Consider the following 18,877-nt stretch of genomic DNA (forward strand, 5'->3'; position numbering starts at 1 on the left):
AGATGTAAGTGAATCAAGAGAGTGGAAGATAATTACCACAAAAATTAAGGGGCCTGCCACCTCAGTGAAGCTTCCGAGGATCCAATGATATGGAATATGTCAAGATACTCCCTTTAAGGTGAAAGGCTGCTACACCTTCCAAAACCTACCACAAACAAAAGGAGTAAAATGCCTGTTATGCCTTTTAGAAGCCTATATATTTGAGTGTCATGCTTCTACTCATTTATCAAGTCACTTAAAAGGCTTCCAGGGGACCAGAACAAGAGGGGAAAGCTCTTTCACTTGGGCCTTATAACGTAGCAAATTCAATGATATTCAAAGTGTCTGTGGTAAACAGGGATGCTATATGAAGACTCTGGAAAGCTACTAAAGGAGAACTATACTGTAGACCTCTTAGATTTGGGAGAAAAATCCATACCCTCCTTTATAGATAACTATTTTCCCTTTGAGAAGGTGTTTTGGCCTTGCTACTAGGCCCTGGTAGAGAGTAAATGCCTAGCTATCCTAGCTATGGGGTATCAGGTGACTATGTGTCATAAGCTTCCTATCATGAATTGCAGTTACATGACCAACCTAGCCATAGACTGGGTGTGCAGAGCAGCAATCTATGATCAAATGGAAATGGTATATAAAAGACCAGTCTTTCACAGATCCAGAAGTCAAGAGTAACCTGCATGAACAAGCAGCTCAGAATCCAACAATAATCCCTGCTACAATCTCTCTTCTCTCTCTCAATCTATACCTCTGGCCTCATGGGTATTCATTAATGATCAGTTGGCTGAGGGAGACAAAACTTGAGCCAGATTTACAGATGTTCCTCTACAGTATATGTTGGTAGCCCCACTCAGGGGTGACCCTGAAGGATAGCAGTAGAGATAAAATTTCACAATGGGCAGCACTTTGAGCAGTACATTTGGTTTTCCACTTCTGTGGTGAGAGATGACCAGATGGACAAATTTACACAGACTCACTACCATCTGTTAACTATGTGGATGATCAGTTGAGGAATGGATTCTTTCAGGATTAGAAGATTAGAGATTAGAGACAAGGAAATCTGGAAAATGAAACTTTCAGAAAGGGTAAAAGATGTGAAGATTTGTGTGTCCTACGGAATGCCCAACAAAAAGTGTCCACTAAGAACAAAAAAATACGAAATGGGTAGCAGAAGAAGGAAGTCAGAGATATCAACCACAGCCCATAACCAGTTATGGAAATAAGGACTATACAGAAATGCTTATTATGTGTATACATAAACTATTTACTTTTTAAAAAATATTTTATACAAATTTGTCGGTGGTTAAACTTTACCATTTAGTCTTAAGGTAACAGAATATTCAGTAAGACTATGACTAAATTTGATAGTAATGAACATAGTCAGCAATGGATACAGTGACTGTTGGAACTGTATGTCTTCTAATTTGGGGGAGAGGGTGAGAATTTCTTCACTTGTACCAGCCATATCTGCATCTCTTTGGTTAGAAACTTTTTGGGTAGGGATACCTGGGTGGCTTGGTTGGTTAAGCCTTTCCCTTTGGCTCAGGTCATGATCCTAGGGACCTAGGATCAAGTCCCGCATTGGGCTCGTTGGTCAGCAGGGAGCCTGCTTTTCCCTCTGCTTGCCACTCCCCCTACTTGTGTGCTCTGGCTTTCTTTCTGACAAATAAATAAAATCTTAAAAAAAAAAAAATTGGGGGGTAGAACATAAATAAAGTTTCTGGTCCTTAGCCAGAACATCAAGTGGTTGGGAGTTATTTGGGTTATGGGGTAACCAAAACCAAAAATAAAGGTTCTGGTCCTTAGCCAGAACCTCAAGTGGTAGCAGTTATTTGGGTTATGGGGTAACCCAAACCTTCATTACCAAATGATGTGAAATCTCATGATCTCTACCATTTTTTTTTTTTTTTCTGGTTGCTGTTCCATTAAGTTTTACCATTGGTCATGATAGACCATGAAACATCCCAGTGAATCCCTCTGGATACAGTCCCCTTTGCCCTTAGTGTGTAGGAATAACTCAGTTTCCTCTCTGCAGTTGGGATCAATCACTCCAGCCAGAGAGTAAGAGCCCTTTACTCTGCTTGTTGTTTCACTGGCATACAGAGCCCAACATGGCCAGGTGGCAGTCTCACCTTTCAGTTCAGAGAAAGCATTATGTCCTCTGATAAAGGAATTCTCCCTGCTCTTGGGAAATAAAACTAAATCAGAAGAGCTCAGTACGTTAATTCTGAAGTTATAACAAAGTTCAAGTATTTGTAAAAAGATACATATGGATGCTAATTACACAAAGGGGTAGTCTGTGCCAGTCATTACTTTATTGCCTTTTAGTTCTAAATTTACTATTCTTACAGCCCTGTAGAGGGCTTTTTGCCTTTTGCCAGCTAACTGATACAAGGCTTTGCCAATAGAGGGTGCTAGAAAGACACTACAAGTTCAAAGCAGGAGAAAGAAACTCTTTACAGAGTTAGATTTTACCTACTGAGCCAGAGCACTGATTTGTGGGGAGCCTGGAGCATTCCCCAGTGGGGGCAGTACTCAGAGTACCCTAGCGAGATCCCCCACCATCACAGTAAGGGTCCTAATGATTCAGCTGTGATTTTCAGCCTCTAGTGAGATGCCCTGCTAAGATAACAGCAGCCCTCACTGTAAAACAGCATTTTCCCTGGGTTAAGCGCTTCTCCAAGCAATGGTCTCACCACCAGCTCTGGCCTGCACCCTCTGGCAAGCTTTTCCTTCACCACTGACCACTCTTTCTCTGTTCCACTGAGACCTACACTCTTCGGCAAGCTTCTTCACCACTGACAGACGGAGTGTTAGGATGGGACTCACAGTCTTTCCAAACATGTCTGCATCTCCTTTAAATTCTTTCTTTGTTCATTCTCCCTCAGCTAACTAGGGCTAGTAGCTGTATAACTTGTCTTCTAACTGTACGAAAACCGATATAATCACACAAAGTGTAAGTGAACAAATGAAACAGGAAAGGCTAGGGCAAACCTAGTAGCATTTCTATATGTAGAGAGCAGGAAGAAGAGGGAGAGTCAGTTAAGGGAAGGAAAAAAAAAGAAGTTAATAAAGTAGAGGGGGGAAAAGACATGCATGGGTTTCAGAGCCAAGTGAAGAATGCATTTCAGAAAAGAATGCATTACATCAAAAACTACTGTGAGGTGCGTAAGGGGAGGACCCAGAGCTGACCAAGAGATTGGCAGATTTTATATCCTGACACTTTACTGAATTCCTGTACAAGTTCTAGCAGTTTTGGAGTGGAATCTTTTGGGTTTTCCACATGTAGTATCATATCATCTGTGAAGAGTGATAGTTTGACTTCTTCTTTGCCAATTTGGTTGCTTTTAATTTCCTTTTGTTGTCTGATTGCTGAGGCTAGGACTTCTAGTACTATGTTAAATAGCAGTGGTGATAATGGACATCCCTGCTGTGTTCCTGACCTTAGCGGAAAAGCTTTCAGTTTTTCTCCATTGAGAATGATATTTGCAGTGGGTTTTTCATAGATGGTTTTGATAATACTGAGGTATGTGCCCTCTATCCCTACACTTTGAAGAGTTTTGATCAGGAAGGGATGCTGCACTTTGTCAAATGCTTTTTCAGCATCTATTGAGAGTATCATATGGTTCTTGTTCTTTCTTTTACTGATGTGTTGTATCACATTGATTGATTTGCCGATGTTGAACCAACCTTGCAGCCCTGGAATAAATACCACTTGGTCATGGTGAATAATCCTTTTAATGTACTGTTGAATCCTACTGGCTAGTATTTTGGTGAGAATTTTCACATCTGTGTTCATCAAGGATATTGGTCTGTAGTTCTCTTTTTTGATGGGATCCTTGTCTGGTTTTGAGATCAAGGTGATGCTGGCCTCATAAAATGAGTTTGGAAGTTTTCCTTCCATTTCTATTTTTTGGAACAGTTTCAGGGGAATAGGAATTAATTCTTCTTTAAATGTTCTTTCCGATTCTTTAAATCCCCGGAAGCCGTCTGGCCCTGGGATTTTGTTTGTTTGGAGATTTTTGATGACTGTTTCAATCTCCTTACTGGTTATGGGTCTGTTCAGGCTTTCTATTTCTTCCTGGTTCAGTTGTGGTAGTTTATATGTCTCTAGGAACGCATCCATTTCTTCCAGATTGTCAAATTTGTTGGCGTATAGTTGCTCATAGTATGTTCTTATAATTGTATTTCTTTGGTGTTAGTTGTGATCTCTCCTCTTCATTCATTATTTTATTTATTTGGGTCCTTTCTCTTTTCTTTTTGATAAGTCTGGCCAGGGGTTTATCAATCTTATTAATTCTTTCAAAGAACCAGCTCCTAGTTTTGCTGATTTGTTCTATTGTTTTTTTGGTTTCTATTTCATTGATTTCTGCTCTGATCTTTATGATTTCTCTTCTCCTGCTGGGTTTAGGGATTCTTTCTTGTTCTTTCTCCAGCTCCTTTAGGTGTAGGGTTAGGTTGTGTACCTGAGACCTTTGTTTCTTGAGAAAGGCTATATACTTTCCTCTCAGAACTGCCTTTGTTGTGTCCCACAGATTTTGAAGCATTGTGTTTTATCATTTGTTTCCATGAATTTTTTCAATTCTTCTTTAATTTCCTGGTTGACCCATTCATTCTTTAGAAGGATGCTGTTTAGACTCCATGTATTTGGGTTCTTTCCAAATTTCCTCTTGTGATTGAGTTCTAGCTTCAGAGCACTGTGGTCTGAAAATATGCAGGGAATGATCCCAATCTTTTCATACCGGATGAGACCTAATTTAGGACTGAGGATGTGATCTATTCTGGAGAATGTTCCATGTGCACTAGAGAGGAATGTGTATTCTGTTGCTTTGGGATGAAATGTTCTGAATATATCTGTGATGTCCATCTGGTCCAGTGTGTCATTTAAGGCCTTTATTTCCTTGTTGATCTTTTGCTTGGATGATCTGTCCATTTCAGTGAGGGGAGTGTTTAAGTCCCCTACTATTATTGTATTATTGTCAATGTATTCCTTTGATTTTGTTATTAATTGGTTTACATAGTTGGCTGTTCCCACGTTGGGGGCATAGATATTTAAAATTGTTAGATCTTCTTGTTGGACAGATCCTTTGAGTATGATATAGTTGTCCTTCCTCTTCTCTTATTATAGTCTTTGGCTTAAAATCTAATTGATCTGATATAAGGATTGCCACTCCTACTTTCTTCTGATGTCCATTAGCATGGTAAATTCTTTTCCACCCCCTCACTTTAAATCTGGAGGTGTCTTCAGGTTTAAAATTAGTTTCTTGGGACACCTGGGTGGCTCAGTTGGTTGAGCAGCTGCCTTCGGCTCGGGTCATGATCCCAGCGTCCTGGGATCGAGTCCCACATCAGGCTCCTTGCTCAGCAGGGAGCCTGCTTCTCCCTCTGCCTCTGCCTGCCATTCTGTCTGCCTGTGCTCGCTCTCTCCCCCTCTCTCTCTCTCTCTCTGATAAATAAATTTAAAAAAAAAATGAGTTTCTTGTAGGCAACATATAGATGGGTTTTGTTTTTTTATCCATTCTGATACCCTGTGTCTTTTGATTGGGGCATTTAGCCTATTAACATTCAGGGTAACTATTGAGAGATATGAATTTAGTGCCATTGTATTGCCTGTAAGGTGACTGTTACTGTATACAGTCTCTGTTCCTTTCTGATCTACTACTTTTAAGCTCTCTCTTTGCTTAGAGGACCCCTTTCAATATTTCCTGTAGAGCTGATTTGGTGTTTGCAAATTCTTTCAGTTTTTGTTTGTCCTGGAAGCTTTTAATCTCTCCTTCTATTTTCAATGATAGCCTAGCTGGATATAGTATTCTTGGTTGCATGTTTTTCTCATTTAGTGCTCTGAATATATCATGCCAGCTCTTTCTGGCCTGCCAGGTCTCTGTGGATAAGTCTGCTGCAAATCTAATATTTTTACCATTGTATGTTACAGACTTCTTTTCCCGGGCTGCTTTCAGGATTTTCTCTTTGTCACTAAGACTTGTAAATTTTACTATTAGGTGACGGGGTGTGGACCTATTCTTATTGATTTTGAGCGGGGTTCTTGCACCTCCTGGATTTTGATGCTTGTTCCCTTTTCCATATTGGGGAAATTCTCTCCAATAATTCTCTCTAGTATACCTTCTGCTCCCCTCTCTCTTTCTTCTTCTTCTGGAATCTAGGTTACTTTTAAGTTCCAAAATGCCAGTACTGAAGATGTAAGACATTCTTTCCAAATTTTAAAATAATCTGATAACTACATTGTTAGCATCTTAAGTTATCTAGAGTTATATTATTTTCCCAATTCTCTCAAGCTTTAAGGAGATTACAGTTAACTAAGCAAAGTTTCAACTGTGTGAATAATTCTTATTCTAGTCCAAAGACTTTTTCTACAAGTGAATGTGAACACTGGATTGGCTTCCTAGAGTTTTGCCATTACAAATTACCACAAACTGGGTGGCTTAAAACAAAACAAAAGAAATCTCTTCTCTCAGTTTTGGAAGCTAAAGTCTGAAATCAAGGTGTTGACAGGAGTATGCTCCTTCTGAAAGTTCTAGGAAGGAATCCTTCCTTGCCTCTCCCTGGCTTTCTGGAGTTTGCCATCAACTCTCTATGCTCATTGACTTGTAGATGCATCAGCTCAATTTCTGCCTGTTATTACATCACATTCTCCCCTTGTATCTGTGTTTCTGTGTCTTCACATAGCCTTCTTATAAGAACACATACCAGTCATTTAATATAGAGCCCATCCTAATCCAATAAGACCTCAGAGAATCCCTACAGGTAAAGAAAGCCCAATTAAACATAAACTTACAATCCACATTTTCAAGCACAAAAGAAAATGGTACACTAGAAGGGAGTCAGCAGGAAAACAACCCCTAAACACCAGAAAGAAAAATACAGCATAATCAGATCCTAAAGGGTATCAAATAATTGGATTTTATATTCTTTTCTGATAGGTAAAGATAAAAGACATAAGAGAGAAAAGCTAAAACATTAACAAGGAATGATATGGTATAAAAAATCTAAGGTAATCGGAAAACAAAATTTCTAAAAATGAGAATTCTCAAAATCAAATACCTAAAAAGTTACACAGCAGATGTGAAAGAGAAAGCTGTTAATTACTCAGCCATCTAAAAAGAATGAAATCTTGCCATTTGCAATGACATGGATGGAGCTAGAGAGTATTATACTAAGTAAAATAAGTCAAAGAAAGAAAAATACCATATGATTTCATTCACATGTGGAATTTAACAAAAACAAGTAAGCAGGGAGAAATAAAGAGAGGCAAACCAAAAACCACACTATAGAAATAAAATCACACAAGACAAAAGTGCTTATATGAAAAAGACATTGTAGGCAAATGGAAACCAAAAGAAATCTGGGCAACCATACTTTTATCAGACAAAAGAGACTTTAAAGACTGTAATAAGAGACAAAGAAGGTCAACACATAATGATAAAGGGGTGAATGCAACAAAGAACATAACACTTGTTAATATTTATGTACCCAACAGAAGAACACCTAAATATATAAAGCAAATATTAACAGATCTAAAGGGATAATATATAATGAGCAATATAATGATAGTAGGAGTCCTTTAATACCACATTCACATCAATGGACAGATCATCTAGACAGAAAATTAATAAGGAAACACTGGCGTTTAATGTCATGTTACATGAGATGGGCTTAATAGATAGTTACAGAAGATCCATCCGAAAACAAGAGAATATACATTCTTCTCAAGTGCACATGGAACATTTTCCAAGACAAATCAATGTTAGGCCACAGAACAAGTATTAATAAGTCTAGGAGGACTAAAATCATATCAAGCATCTATTCCAACCACAACAGTATGAAACTAGAAATTAATTACATAAAGAAAACTGGAAAATTTGCAAAAACACAGAGATTAAATGACATGCTACTAAACCACCAATGGGTTAAAGAAGAACTTAAAAGAGAAATTTAAAAAAATACTGAGATAAACAAAAATGGAAATGTAACTTACCAAAATTTATGAGAGTAAAACAGTTCTAAGAGGTAAGTTCATAGTAATAAATGCCTACCTCAAGAGGCAAAGAAACAAAAAATCTGAACTAAACAACCTAACTTTATACCTGAAGGAACAAGGAAAAAAAAAAAAAAAAAAAGAACTGAAGGCCAAAGTTAATAGAAGAAAGGAAATAAAGGGGGTGCCTGGGTGACTCAGTGGGTTAAGGCCAATGCCATCAGCTTGGGTCGTGATCTCAGGGTCCTGGGATCGAGACCCACATGGGCTCTCTGCTCAGCAGGGAGCCTGCATTTCTCTCTCTCTGCCTGCCTCTCTGCTTTCTTGTGATCCTTCTTTCTGTCAAATAAATAAATAAAATCTTTTTTTAAAAACAAAAGGAAATAAAGATTTGAACAGAAATAAATAGAGATAAAAAAATAGAAAAATCAATGAAACTAAGAGCTGGTTCTTTGAGAAGACAAATAAAATTGACAAACCTTCAGCTAAACTCGCCAAGAAAAAAGAGATGACTCAAAATCAGAAGTGAAAGAAATGTTACAACCGATGCCACAGAATAGAAAGGACCCTCTCTGATATGAGGAAGTTGAGAGGCAGAGTCGGGGATTTGGGGGTAGGGAAGGAATAAATGAAACAAGATGGGATCGGGAGGGAGACAAACCATAAGTGACTCTTAATCTCACAAAACAAACTGAGGGTTGCTGAGGGGTGGGGGGTATGGATAGGGTGGTTGGGCTATGGACATTGGGGAGGGTATGTGCTATGGTGAGTGCTATGAAATATGTAAGCCTGATGATTCACAGACCTGTACCCCAGGGCAAATAATATTATATGTTAATAAAATTAATAAAAGTATATACATATATTTTTAAAAAAACAAGGAAAGGATCCTAAAAGACTACTATGAACAAGTATTTGCCAACAACTGACAATCCAGAAGAAGCAAATAAATTCCTAAAAACATACAACCTGCCAAGACTAAATCATGATGAAACAGAAAATCTGAATAGACTGGTTACTAGCAAGGAGATTAAGTCAGTCATCAAAAATCTTCCAATGAATAAAAAGTTCAAGGGCAGATGGATTCACTGCTGAATTCTACCAAATACCTAAAGAAGAATACCAATCCTTCTCAAACTGTTCTGAAAAACAGAAGAGGGAAGAAATCTTCCAAACATATTTCACAAGGCCAACATTACCTTAAAACCAAAATCAGCCAAGATGCCACAAAAAAGAAAATTACAGGTTAATATCTTTGATGATCACAGATGGAAAAATCCTCCACAAAGTGTCAGCAAACTGAATTCAGTAATACATTAAAAGGAACATACAGCATGATCAAGTGGGATTTATTCCAAGGATGCAAGGATGATTCAACATATACACATCAGTCAAAGTGATACACTACCATTAGCAAAATGAATGACAGCAGTGCCTGGGAGGCTCAGTTAACCAACCAATTCTTGATTTCAGCTCAGATCATGATCTCAGGGATGTGAAATTGAGCCCCATGACAAACTCCATAAGATTCTCTCCCTTCTTCTGCCCTCCCCACAACCTCTTTCTCTCAAAAAATAAAATAAAATAAAATAAAATAAAAAGGATAAAAATCATGATCATCTCATCAGATGCAGAAAAAGCCTTTGACAAAATTAAACATCGGTTCCTAATAAAAACTCTAAACAAAGTGGGTATAGAAGGAGGCTACCTCAATGTAATAAAGGCCACCTATAACAAGCGCACAACTAACATCATACTCAATGCTGAAAGGCTGACGTGTTTTCCTCTAAGATCAGGAACAAGGGGCACCTGGGTGGCTCAGTGAGTTAATCCTCTGCCTTCGGTTCAGGTCATGATCTCAGGGTCCTGGAATCGAGCCCCACATCAGGCTGTCTGCTCAGCAGGGAGCCTGCTCCCCCACTCTGCCCCCCGCCTACTTGTGATCTCTGTCTGTCAAATAAATAAGTAAAATCTTTTAAAAAATAACATAAAATTAAGATCAGGAACAGTATACCAGGATGTCTACTCTTGCCACTTTTATTCCCAGCAAGAGAAGGGCAGCAGGGGATGTGGGGGTGTGGGGTGTGTGTGTGTGTGTGTGTTATGTATGTGTAGAAAAGGCATCCAAATTAGAAAGTAAAATGTCAGTATTTGCAGGTGACACATCACATACGGGAAATTCTGATTCCCTCAAAAACTGTCAGAATAAAATTCAGTAAAGTTGCAGGCTACAAACTCAATACACAATAATCTGTTGTATTTCTTTATAATTATAACAAACTACAAGAAAGAAATTAAGAAAATAATCCCATTTATAACTGTATTAAAAAAAAAGAACAACCTAGGAATAAATTTAACCAGGGAGGTGAAAGACCTATATATTGAAACCTATTAAGACATTAATGAAAGAAATTAAAGACAACAGAATAAATGAAGAGATATTCTGTGCTCACAGATTGGAAGAATTAACATTGTTAAAATGTCCATATCACCCACAGCAAAACACAGATTCAATGCAATCCCTATCAAAATTCCAATGATATTGAGATGCCTGGCTGGTTCAGTTACTAGAGCATGGAACTCTCAACTTCAGGGTAGTGAGTTCAAGCACCATGCTAGGCATGGAGTCTACTTAAAAAATTCCAATGGTATTTTTCACAGAAATAGAATACCCCTAAAGTGTGTATGGAACCACAAAAGACCCTGAGTAGCCAAAGCAATTTTTGAGAATGGACAAAACTGGAGGCATCACAATCCCTGATTTTAAACTGTATTATAAAGCTACAGGAATTAAAACAGTATGATACTAGCATAGAAACAACACATAGATCAAAGGAAATGAATAAAAGCCCAGAAATAAATCCAGAAATATAAGGTCAAATAATTTAAGACAAAGAAGCCAAGAATATACAATGGAGAAAAAAAAGAATGGTCTCTTCAATAAATGGTGTTAGGAAAACTGGACAGGCACATGCACTAAGAATGAAACTGGACCACTATCTTACATTCACAAAAGTTAACCTAAAAGAAAAGTAAGACCTGAAACCATAAGACTCCTAGAAGAAAACACGGGCAGTGATATGCTTCTTGACATAGGTCTTGCTGATTTTTTAAAAACCTAACACCAAAATCAAACACAGCAAAAGCAAAAATCAACAAGTGGGACTACACCAAGCTAAAAAGTTTCTGGACAGCAAAGGAAATCAATGAAAAGGCAACCTATCAAGTGGGAGAAAACAGCTGCAGATCATCTGTCTGATTAGGGCCTATTATTCAAAATATATAAGGAACTCCTACAACTCAATAGTGAAAAAACAAACAATCCAATTTAAAAATGGGCAGAAGATCTGAATAGATATTTGTCCAAAGAAGACCACAGATGGCCAACAGGTACATGAAATGATACCTGATATCTTTAATCATCTGGGAAATGCAAATCAAAACCACAGTAGGATATACCTCATATCTATTAGAATGGCTATTATCAAACACAAAAAATAACAAGTGTTGGCAAGAATGTAGGGAAAATAAACCTCATGCACTGCTGTGGGAATGTAAACTGGTGCAGTCAGTACAAAAAACAGCGTGGATGTTCCCACAAAAATTAAAAATAGAACTACCATATAATGCAGCAATTCCACTCCTGGGCATTTATCTGAAAAAAATAAAATCAATAATTTAAAAGGATATATGCATTCCCATGTTCATTGCTGCATCATATTCAATAGTAAGGATAAGTAATAATCTAAATGTCCACTGATGGATGAATGGACAAAGAAATTATGGTATACAATGGAATTTAATTCAGCCATGAAAACAAATGAAATCTTGCCATTTCTGACAACATGGATGGACCTCAGGGTATCAACTAAGTGAAATAAGTCAGACAGAGACAGACAAATACTCTATGATCTCTTTTATATGCAGAATCTCAAACAAAACAAAAACCCAAGCTCATAGATACCAAGAATAGATTGGTGGTTATTAGAGTTGTGGAAGGGGTGGGAAAAAATTGGGGTTTGATTATAATTAAAAGCTAAAGTCAGGGAGTACAGGTTTCTAACAGAAACTTCTAATACATCATTACACAGAAAAGTGTGAAAGGTTAGCAATATTTAGAAAATATTTGCTTTATAGACATTAACATTACAGACTAATATTATTAGTTCATGTTACATTTTTATACTTCCAGTTATTCTATAACTTGTTACCATAAAATGAAATCATTTGTTTGGCAAAATTCTCATAGGACAATATACATTAACTATAATGACTTTTTTTTAAAGATGTATTTTAGAGAGAGAGTGTAAGCAAGCAGGGGGTGGGGTCAGGAGAGAGGGAGACAGCAACCTCAAGCAGACTTCATGTTCAGCAGGAAGCCTGACATGGCGCTCAATCCCAGGACCCTGAGCTGAAATCAAGGCTTAACTGGGCCATCCAGGTGCCCCGATAATGACCTAATTTTATAAAATGTTAAGCCCCAGCATTGTAATAGTTGTATATTTATTTGCTGAAGAAAACAGTATTTGGTTACTAAATGTTTGAAGGAGATAACTCTGTTTCATAATACTTAAACCATTAGGACTTCAGTAATTTTGTAGTTAACTAGTATAAAACCACACATAACTCTTTGAAGAAAAATCCATCTACTTTCCTTTTTTTAAGGTTTTTATTTAAATTTCAATTAACAAGCTAATACTAGTTTCAGGTGTACAATATGGTGATTCAACACTTACATAGTAACTCCTGTGTTCATCACAACAAGTGCACTCCTTAATCCCCATCATCTATTTAACCCATTCTCCCACCCACCTCCATTCTGGATCCTCCATTCTCCATCAGTTCGTTCTCTATAGTTAAGAGCTTGTTTCTGGGTTTGCCTCTCTCTTTTTATTTCCCTTTGCTCATTTGTTTCTTAAATTCCCCATGTAAATGGAATTATATGGTATTTATCTTTCCGACTGCCTTATTTTGCTTAGTGTAATACACCTAGCTCCATCCATGTTGTTGCAAATGGCAAGATTTCATTCCTTTTTTCCTATGACTAATATTCCATTGTGTGTGTGTGTGTATGTATATATATATATACTACATATTCTTTATTTACTCATTAGTTGATAGACACTTCAACTATAATTTGGCTATCATTTATAATGTTGCTATAAACTTTGTATGTATTGAATTAGGGTTTTTGTATTCTTTGGATAAATACCTAGTAGTGCAATTGCTGGATCACAGAGTAGTTCTAACTACTGAGGAACCTCCATACTGCTTTTCACAGTGGATCTACCAGTTTGCAGTCCCACCAACAGTGCAAGAGGGTTCCCTTCACTATTTTCCTTTTGAATCAATGGTGACAAAAATAAAAGAGGAGAATATTTAAAAACAAACACACAGAATTATGTCTTTTCTCCATAACCTAATATGAAGATCTATTCCTAGGAGCAGCCAATAATACTGGAAGATAATTTTTTCCAGGTCTGATACAAGACATAAATCTACAAATTGAGGAAGCACAACAAATCCTCAACAGAATAAGTTAAAAATGAAGCACCATACATGATAATGTTATGAAACTACAGAACTATAGAATAAAATAAGAGAACAAAGGAAATGAGGGGAATAACTCTCAAGCAGAACTCCAGAAGCAGTTAAATCAACATTAAAGAATCAGAGTAAAAAAACAAAAAACAAAAACATAATCAGTAATAGTATACCAAAGGCAGAGAGGGAGGTGGTAATAATTCACCCAGAGTGGCAAAGCACCATCTTATCAAAAATTTTAAAACAATAATAGTAAAGCCGAATAAAAATCAGTTTGCTTTTTAGGGAGAGTGGGAAGTACAAGCTTCCAGTTATGGAATGAGTAAGTCACAGGGATAAAAGCATATGGAATATAGTCAATACTACTGTAATAGTCTTGTATAGTGATAGATGGTAGTACATTGCAGTAGCACAGCGTAATGTATAGAGAAGTTGAATTGCTATGTTGTGTACCCATAACTAATGTAACATTGTGTGTGAACTATGCATTAACAACAAAAAAATAAGCTTGCTTTTTAAGAACTGCAATGTCAGGGGTGCCTGGGTAGCTCAGTCAAAAGTGGCCAACTCCTGGTTTTTGCTCAGGTCATGATTTCAGCATCCTGGGATGGAACCCCATATCGGGCTATGTGCTCAGCAGGGAGTCTGCTTGAGGATTCTCTCTGTCTCCCTCTGCCCCTCCCCCTATGTGTGCATGAGCACACGCACTCTTTCTCAAAATAAAACAATCTTTTAAAAAAAGATGAGTTACAATGTCAGTGATACTTTTGCTGGTGCAACAGAACACTTGGAATGCCGCTGGTTCAGATAAAGAAGTCTTTATTAAACTCCAAGACCGTATTTTTTTTTCCTTAAGATTTTATTTATTTATTTGATAGAGATCACAAGTAGGCAGAGAGTCAGGCAGAAGGTGGGGGGGGAAGCAGGCCCCCACTGAGCAGGGAGCCTGATGCAGGGCTCAATTCCAAGACCCTGGGATCATGACCTGAGCTGAAGGCAGAGGCTTTAACCCACTGAGCTACCCAGGTGTCCCTAAGACTGTATTTTAGAAAAAAAATGATAAAAGAAAAAATATCTGAGATACAAGAAGAAAATAGGAACAAAGAAATGTATAAGCATAGATAAACCTAAGTAAACACTGACTGCCTTAAATAATAATACCCAGTTGCCAGTTTAAAAATTCTTTAAAAAAATTAAAGACAGAACTACCACATAATGCAGCAATTCCAATCCTGGGTACTTATCTGAAGAAAATGAAAACACTTATTCAAAAAAAGGTGTATGTACCCCCATGTTTATTGCATCATTATTTACAATAATCAAGATACAGAAACAATCTTAAGTGCCCGATGATGGTAAAAATGGATAAAGAAAATGGTGTGTAAACACACACGACAGAATATTATTCAGTCATAAAGATGAATGACAATTTGCCAAATACCATACCATCTGATATGTGGGATCTAAAAACAAAAACAAAAACCAAACACACACACACACACACACACCCCAAGCTTATAGATACAAAGAACAAGATTAGTGGTTGCTACTGGCAGGTGGGCCAAGTGGGTGTAGAGGGTCAAAAGGTAAAACGTCCAGTTATAAAATCAGTAAGTCATGGGGATATAATGTACATCATGATGACCATAGTTAATAAACTGTATTGTGCATTTGAAAGTTGTTAAAAAAGGAGATCTTAAAAGTTCTCATCATTGGGGCACCTGTGTGGCTAAGTGGGTTAAGCCTCTGCATTCGACTCAGGTCATGATTACAGGGTCCTGGAATCGAGCCCTGCATCTGGCTCTCTGCTTAGCAGGGAGCCTGCTTCCCCCTCTCTCTACCTGTCTCTCGGCCAACTTGTGATCTTTCTCTCTGTCAAAGAAATAAAATCTTCAAAAAAAAAATAATAATAAAATAAAATAAAAAAATAAAGTAGATAAAAAAAGTTCTCATCATAAAAAAACATTTTGTAACTATGTATAGCAATGGATGTTAATTAGATTTACTGTAATGATCACAATATATTTTATAATATATTTCACAATATATACAAATATTAGATCATTATGCTGTATACCTGAAACTGATATACTGTATGTCAATTATACTTCAATTAAAAAAAGAAAGTAAGTTAAACAAACAAAAAAAATCTGAGGGGTATTAAAAGCAAGTATGTTCAAATTTGACTGATAAGGATTTCCGATAGCCTTGTGAAGAAAAGAATATTTGGTACCATGATTTCCTGTGTAGACAAAGGTGTGACTGTGGTTTTGTGATTTTACTGTAAACCTTCATTTGGAAAATTCAATACAGAACCACTGAGATAATATTTGGTAATCTTTTCTAGTTCTCAGGGAGAAAAACCCACCAAAGAATGAAACATCCATAACTCAAGAGAGAGACAGAGAAAGAGAAGGGGCAGTGACTGGGGTTCAATTATTCTAGAGGTTGTGATTAATTTTAGATTTTTAGTTAAGTATAAATATTAAATATAGTAACACAAAAAAAAGAGAACAGACCCTAACTTTTAAGTCAATAGATGGAAATAAAAATAAATTACAAATTCATGTTACCTAAATTCAACTTGGCCCGTATTATGGCCTGACAATCCTTTCCTTCATCTGCTGATTCTCACTTCTTAGTCACAATTTCCAAACTTTTCAACAAGAGCTCCTCCTACAATGCCTCCATGCTATAAAATAACATTCCCTACCAGTTAAGAAATTCAAAGTTATCTGTACATCCTTAATTGCCCTAGGTTAATAATATCTGCTTTGCTCTAAAAATGGCACCTCTTACCTCTCTATATGGACAGGCTAGCTTCATTTGATACTTACAAATGTGCTCAGTTCTGTTTCACCCTAAAATGTTCTCCCTTCAATTCTGTTACTTCTTATTAAATTAAGCCCCTTTTTCTTAGTCATAAAGGGTGGAAAATTTAGCTTCTGTTTTCTTCCTACATTCCTGTATTTTTTCTTTTCCAACATAACACTGCAAACTGGCTCAGGATAGGTATGATCAGAGGAGGTGCCATAAAGCAAAGATTGGGTATAATTAATTTTCTTTATATATCATCATGAATAAGTATACATGGAATAAATATTAAAAGTCTTTTTTATATACCTACTATTGCTTTCTTACATTTATGAGGGTTGGGAAATTGTGACAACTTATTCTATATTCAAGCCTGAGAGCCTCTTACCCTTTTTCAGTTTCCGGACAGCCAACATACAATGACTAGGAGAGAGATCCCATATTCTTAAGGTTTTATCATCACTTACAGTAGCACAGATGGGCAGATAAGGATGTGTAGCCAAACCCCACACCTCTCCTTCCATGTGTCCCTACAAAGAGAACACAGTTAAGATCAATTTAACCTAAATATATGTGTATTTAGAAGAAAACTACAGACAACAACTGATAATATATAATGATAGGATAATAAATACTATAGTAATCTAATAAAACTTTTCTCTTTATCTTTGGACTATACCTTAAAATGCTTTTGTTGATACAATTACAATTAATTCACAATTACACAATTAAAATATAATCAATATAATCAAGTTAGTATCAAAATTAGTTTAAAAATCCTGAAATTTCACTGAGTGGAGAGATTAGGAATTGGCTGCCTTGGAATGTTAAAAATCGCCATACAGGAGGAACTCCGTGCATTCAAGAGTAAGGAGTGCTATAGACCTACTCCCCAGTCAAACTGATGAAATTAAAAAAAAAAAATTTTAAGGTCTCTGGAAATGGTTCCAAGGAGTTATGTATGACAAAAGAAATATTTATTCAAAAAATCTGCTAAAATCTGGTAAGAACAATGGTAAGAGCAATATTTTAACTGAAACCCACTCCTTTCCTGCCTCTTTCCAACTCACCGACTTGAAAAGTCCACACCAGCCTGACATAACCAAGAGCACAGAGTAAGGGCACTCTCTTTCCCTACCCCCTAATCTACTGAGCTATCTTCTCAGAAGAAGCAGATGACTGGCATTTCATCTTGCCCCCAGCTACCTGCTAGAGGTTAAATCCTCGATGAACCCCCTTATTCTGAGATGGAGGCTCTACACTGGGAGTCATGCCACTAAGAATACAGGGGCTTTAATACAATCCAAGAAGACCTAAGGCTACTACTCCCCACTATTCCCACCCTAAACTGAGCACTCAGCTTCTAAAGCAAGGGACACTCAAAAAGGAGTACTCCATTGCTCTCACCCTCAACTCCAGAGCCTTGGATCAGAGATTGTGCCTGAAGGAAGAAGCCAAGCAGTAAAACAGCTCCTAATCTCTTCTCAAATGAAATGACTACATTATTACACAGTGTAGGAAAGTTTAAGCCTAAAGATGCTTTTGAAAACAATGAAGGTTATGATGAAAGGTACTTGGAGGTAACTGGTACTGGTACTGGTATTATTTATATAAGCTAAATAGAAGGCCAGTGAGTTTGTCCAACAGAACCAGGTTAATCTCAGGGGAGAATGCTTCAAGTCAAAATAAATCTCAAACACTAATCTAGGGAATGGATGTCCATTTTAGGGAGCCTGAATTTGATCAGTTTGATCTGTTGGGCAATTTATGCTCTGGGGCAAATTTTGAGAACAGCAGAGCAATCAGCCAGGATTGTAATGGACTTAGTGGCTGGGTATATCCAGGGAAAAAGACTATCAAAGAGGAGAGAACATTTCCCAAATCATTTTATGGAGCCAAGGAGTCTGATAGCAAAATCAGACAGACATCACAAAGAAACTATAGACCAGTTATCCCTTATATACAGTATGTGGATGCTAAAATCCTCAAAAGTAGCAAACGGAATCCAACACATACAAAAACAATCATACACCACAACCAACTGGGGTTTATCCCAGGAATGCAAGGTTGGCTTAAAAGCTGAAAACCAATTATTGTAATATCTTTATCAATAGAATAAAACAAAAACCATATGATCATCTCTCAATAGACAAAGAAAAAGCATTTGACAAAGGACATACTGTTTCCTGATACAGACTAGCATCAAACTACGAACAGAAGAGTAATTCTTCAATCTGATAAAGAACATCTATGAAAAATCCAGTTAGCATTATGATAAGGAATCATGACTTCAAGCCTCATCTGGGGTGTAGAGATTACTTAAACATAATGGTAAAATATTGGATGCTCCCTCCCTAAAATTAGAAACAAGACAAGGATGTTCTCATTACTTCCAGGCTACATTGTACTGAAGATTCCAGCCAGGATAATTAGGCAAGAAAAAGAAGTAATAGGCATTCTGATTGGAAAGGGAATAGTAAAACAATATTTACAGCTCTTATGATCTTATGTTGAGAAAATCTGAAAAATCTA

General features: G+C 37.0%; 1 protein-coding gene across 3 annotated transcripts in view; it reads right to left on the minus strand.

The window, feature by feature from the left end:
- The window catches only part of EML5 (EMAP like 5), a gene marked incomplete at its 5' end in the record, with an annotated part of 172,491 nt that overhangs the window by 52,748 nt on the left and 100,866 nt on the right, over positions 1-18,877 (minus strand). For all 3 annotated transcript variants that reach the window (XM_082733866.1, XM_082733865.1, XM_082733867.1), the window contains one exon: positions 16,734-16,875. In XM_082733866.1, coding sequence (XP_082589992.1) covers positions 16,734-16,875 — 142 coding nt within the window. The remainder of the gene's footprint in view (positions 1-16,733; positions 16,876-18,877) is intronic.

This window comes from Mustela nivalis (assembly GCF_964662115.1).
Source record: "Mustela nivalis genome assembly, chromosome: 6".
NCBI lineage: Eukaryota > Metazoa > Chordata > Mammalia > Carnivora > Mustelidae > Mustela > Mustela nivalis.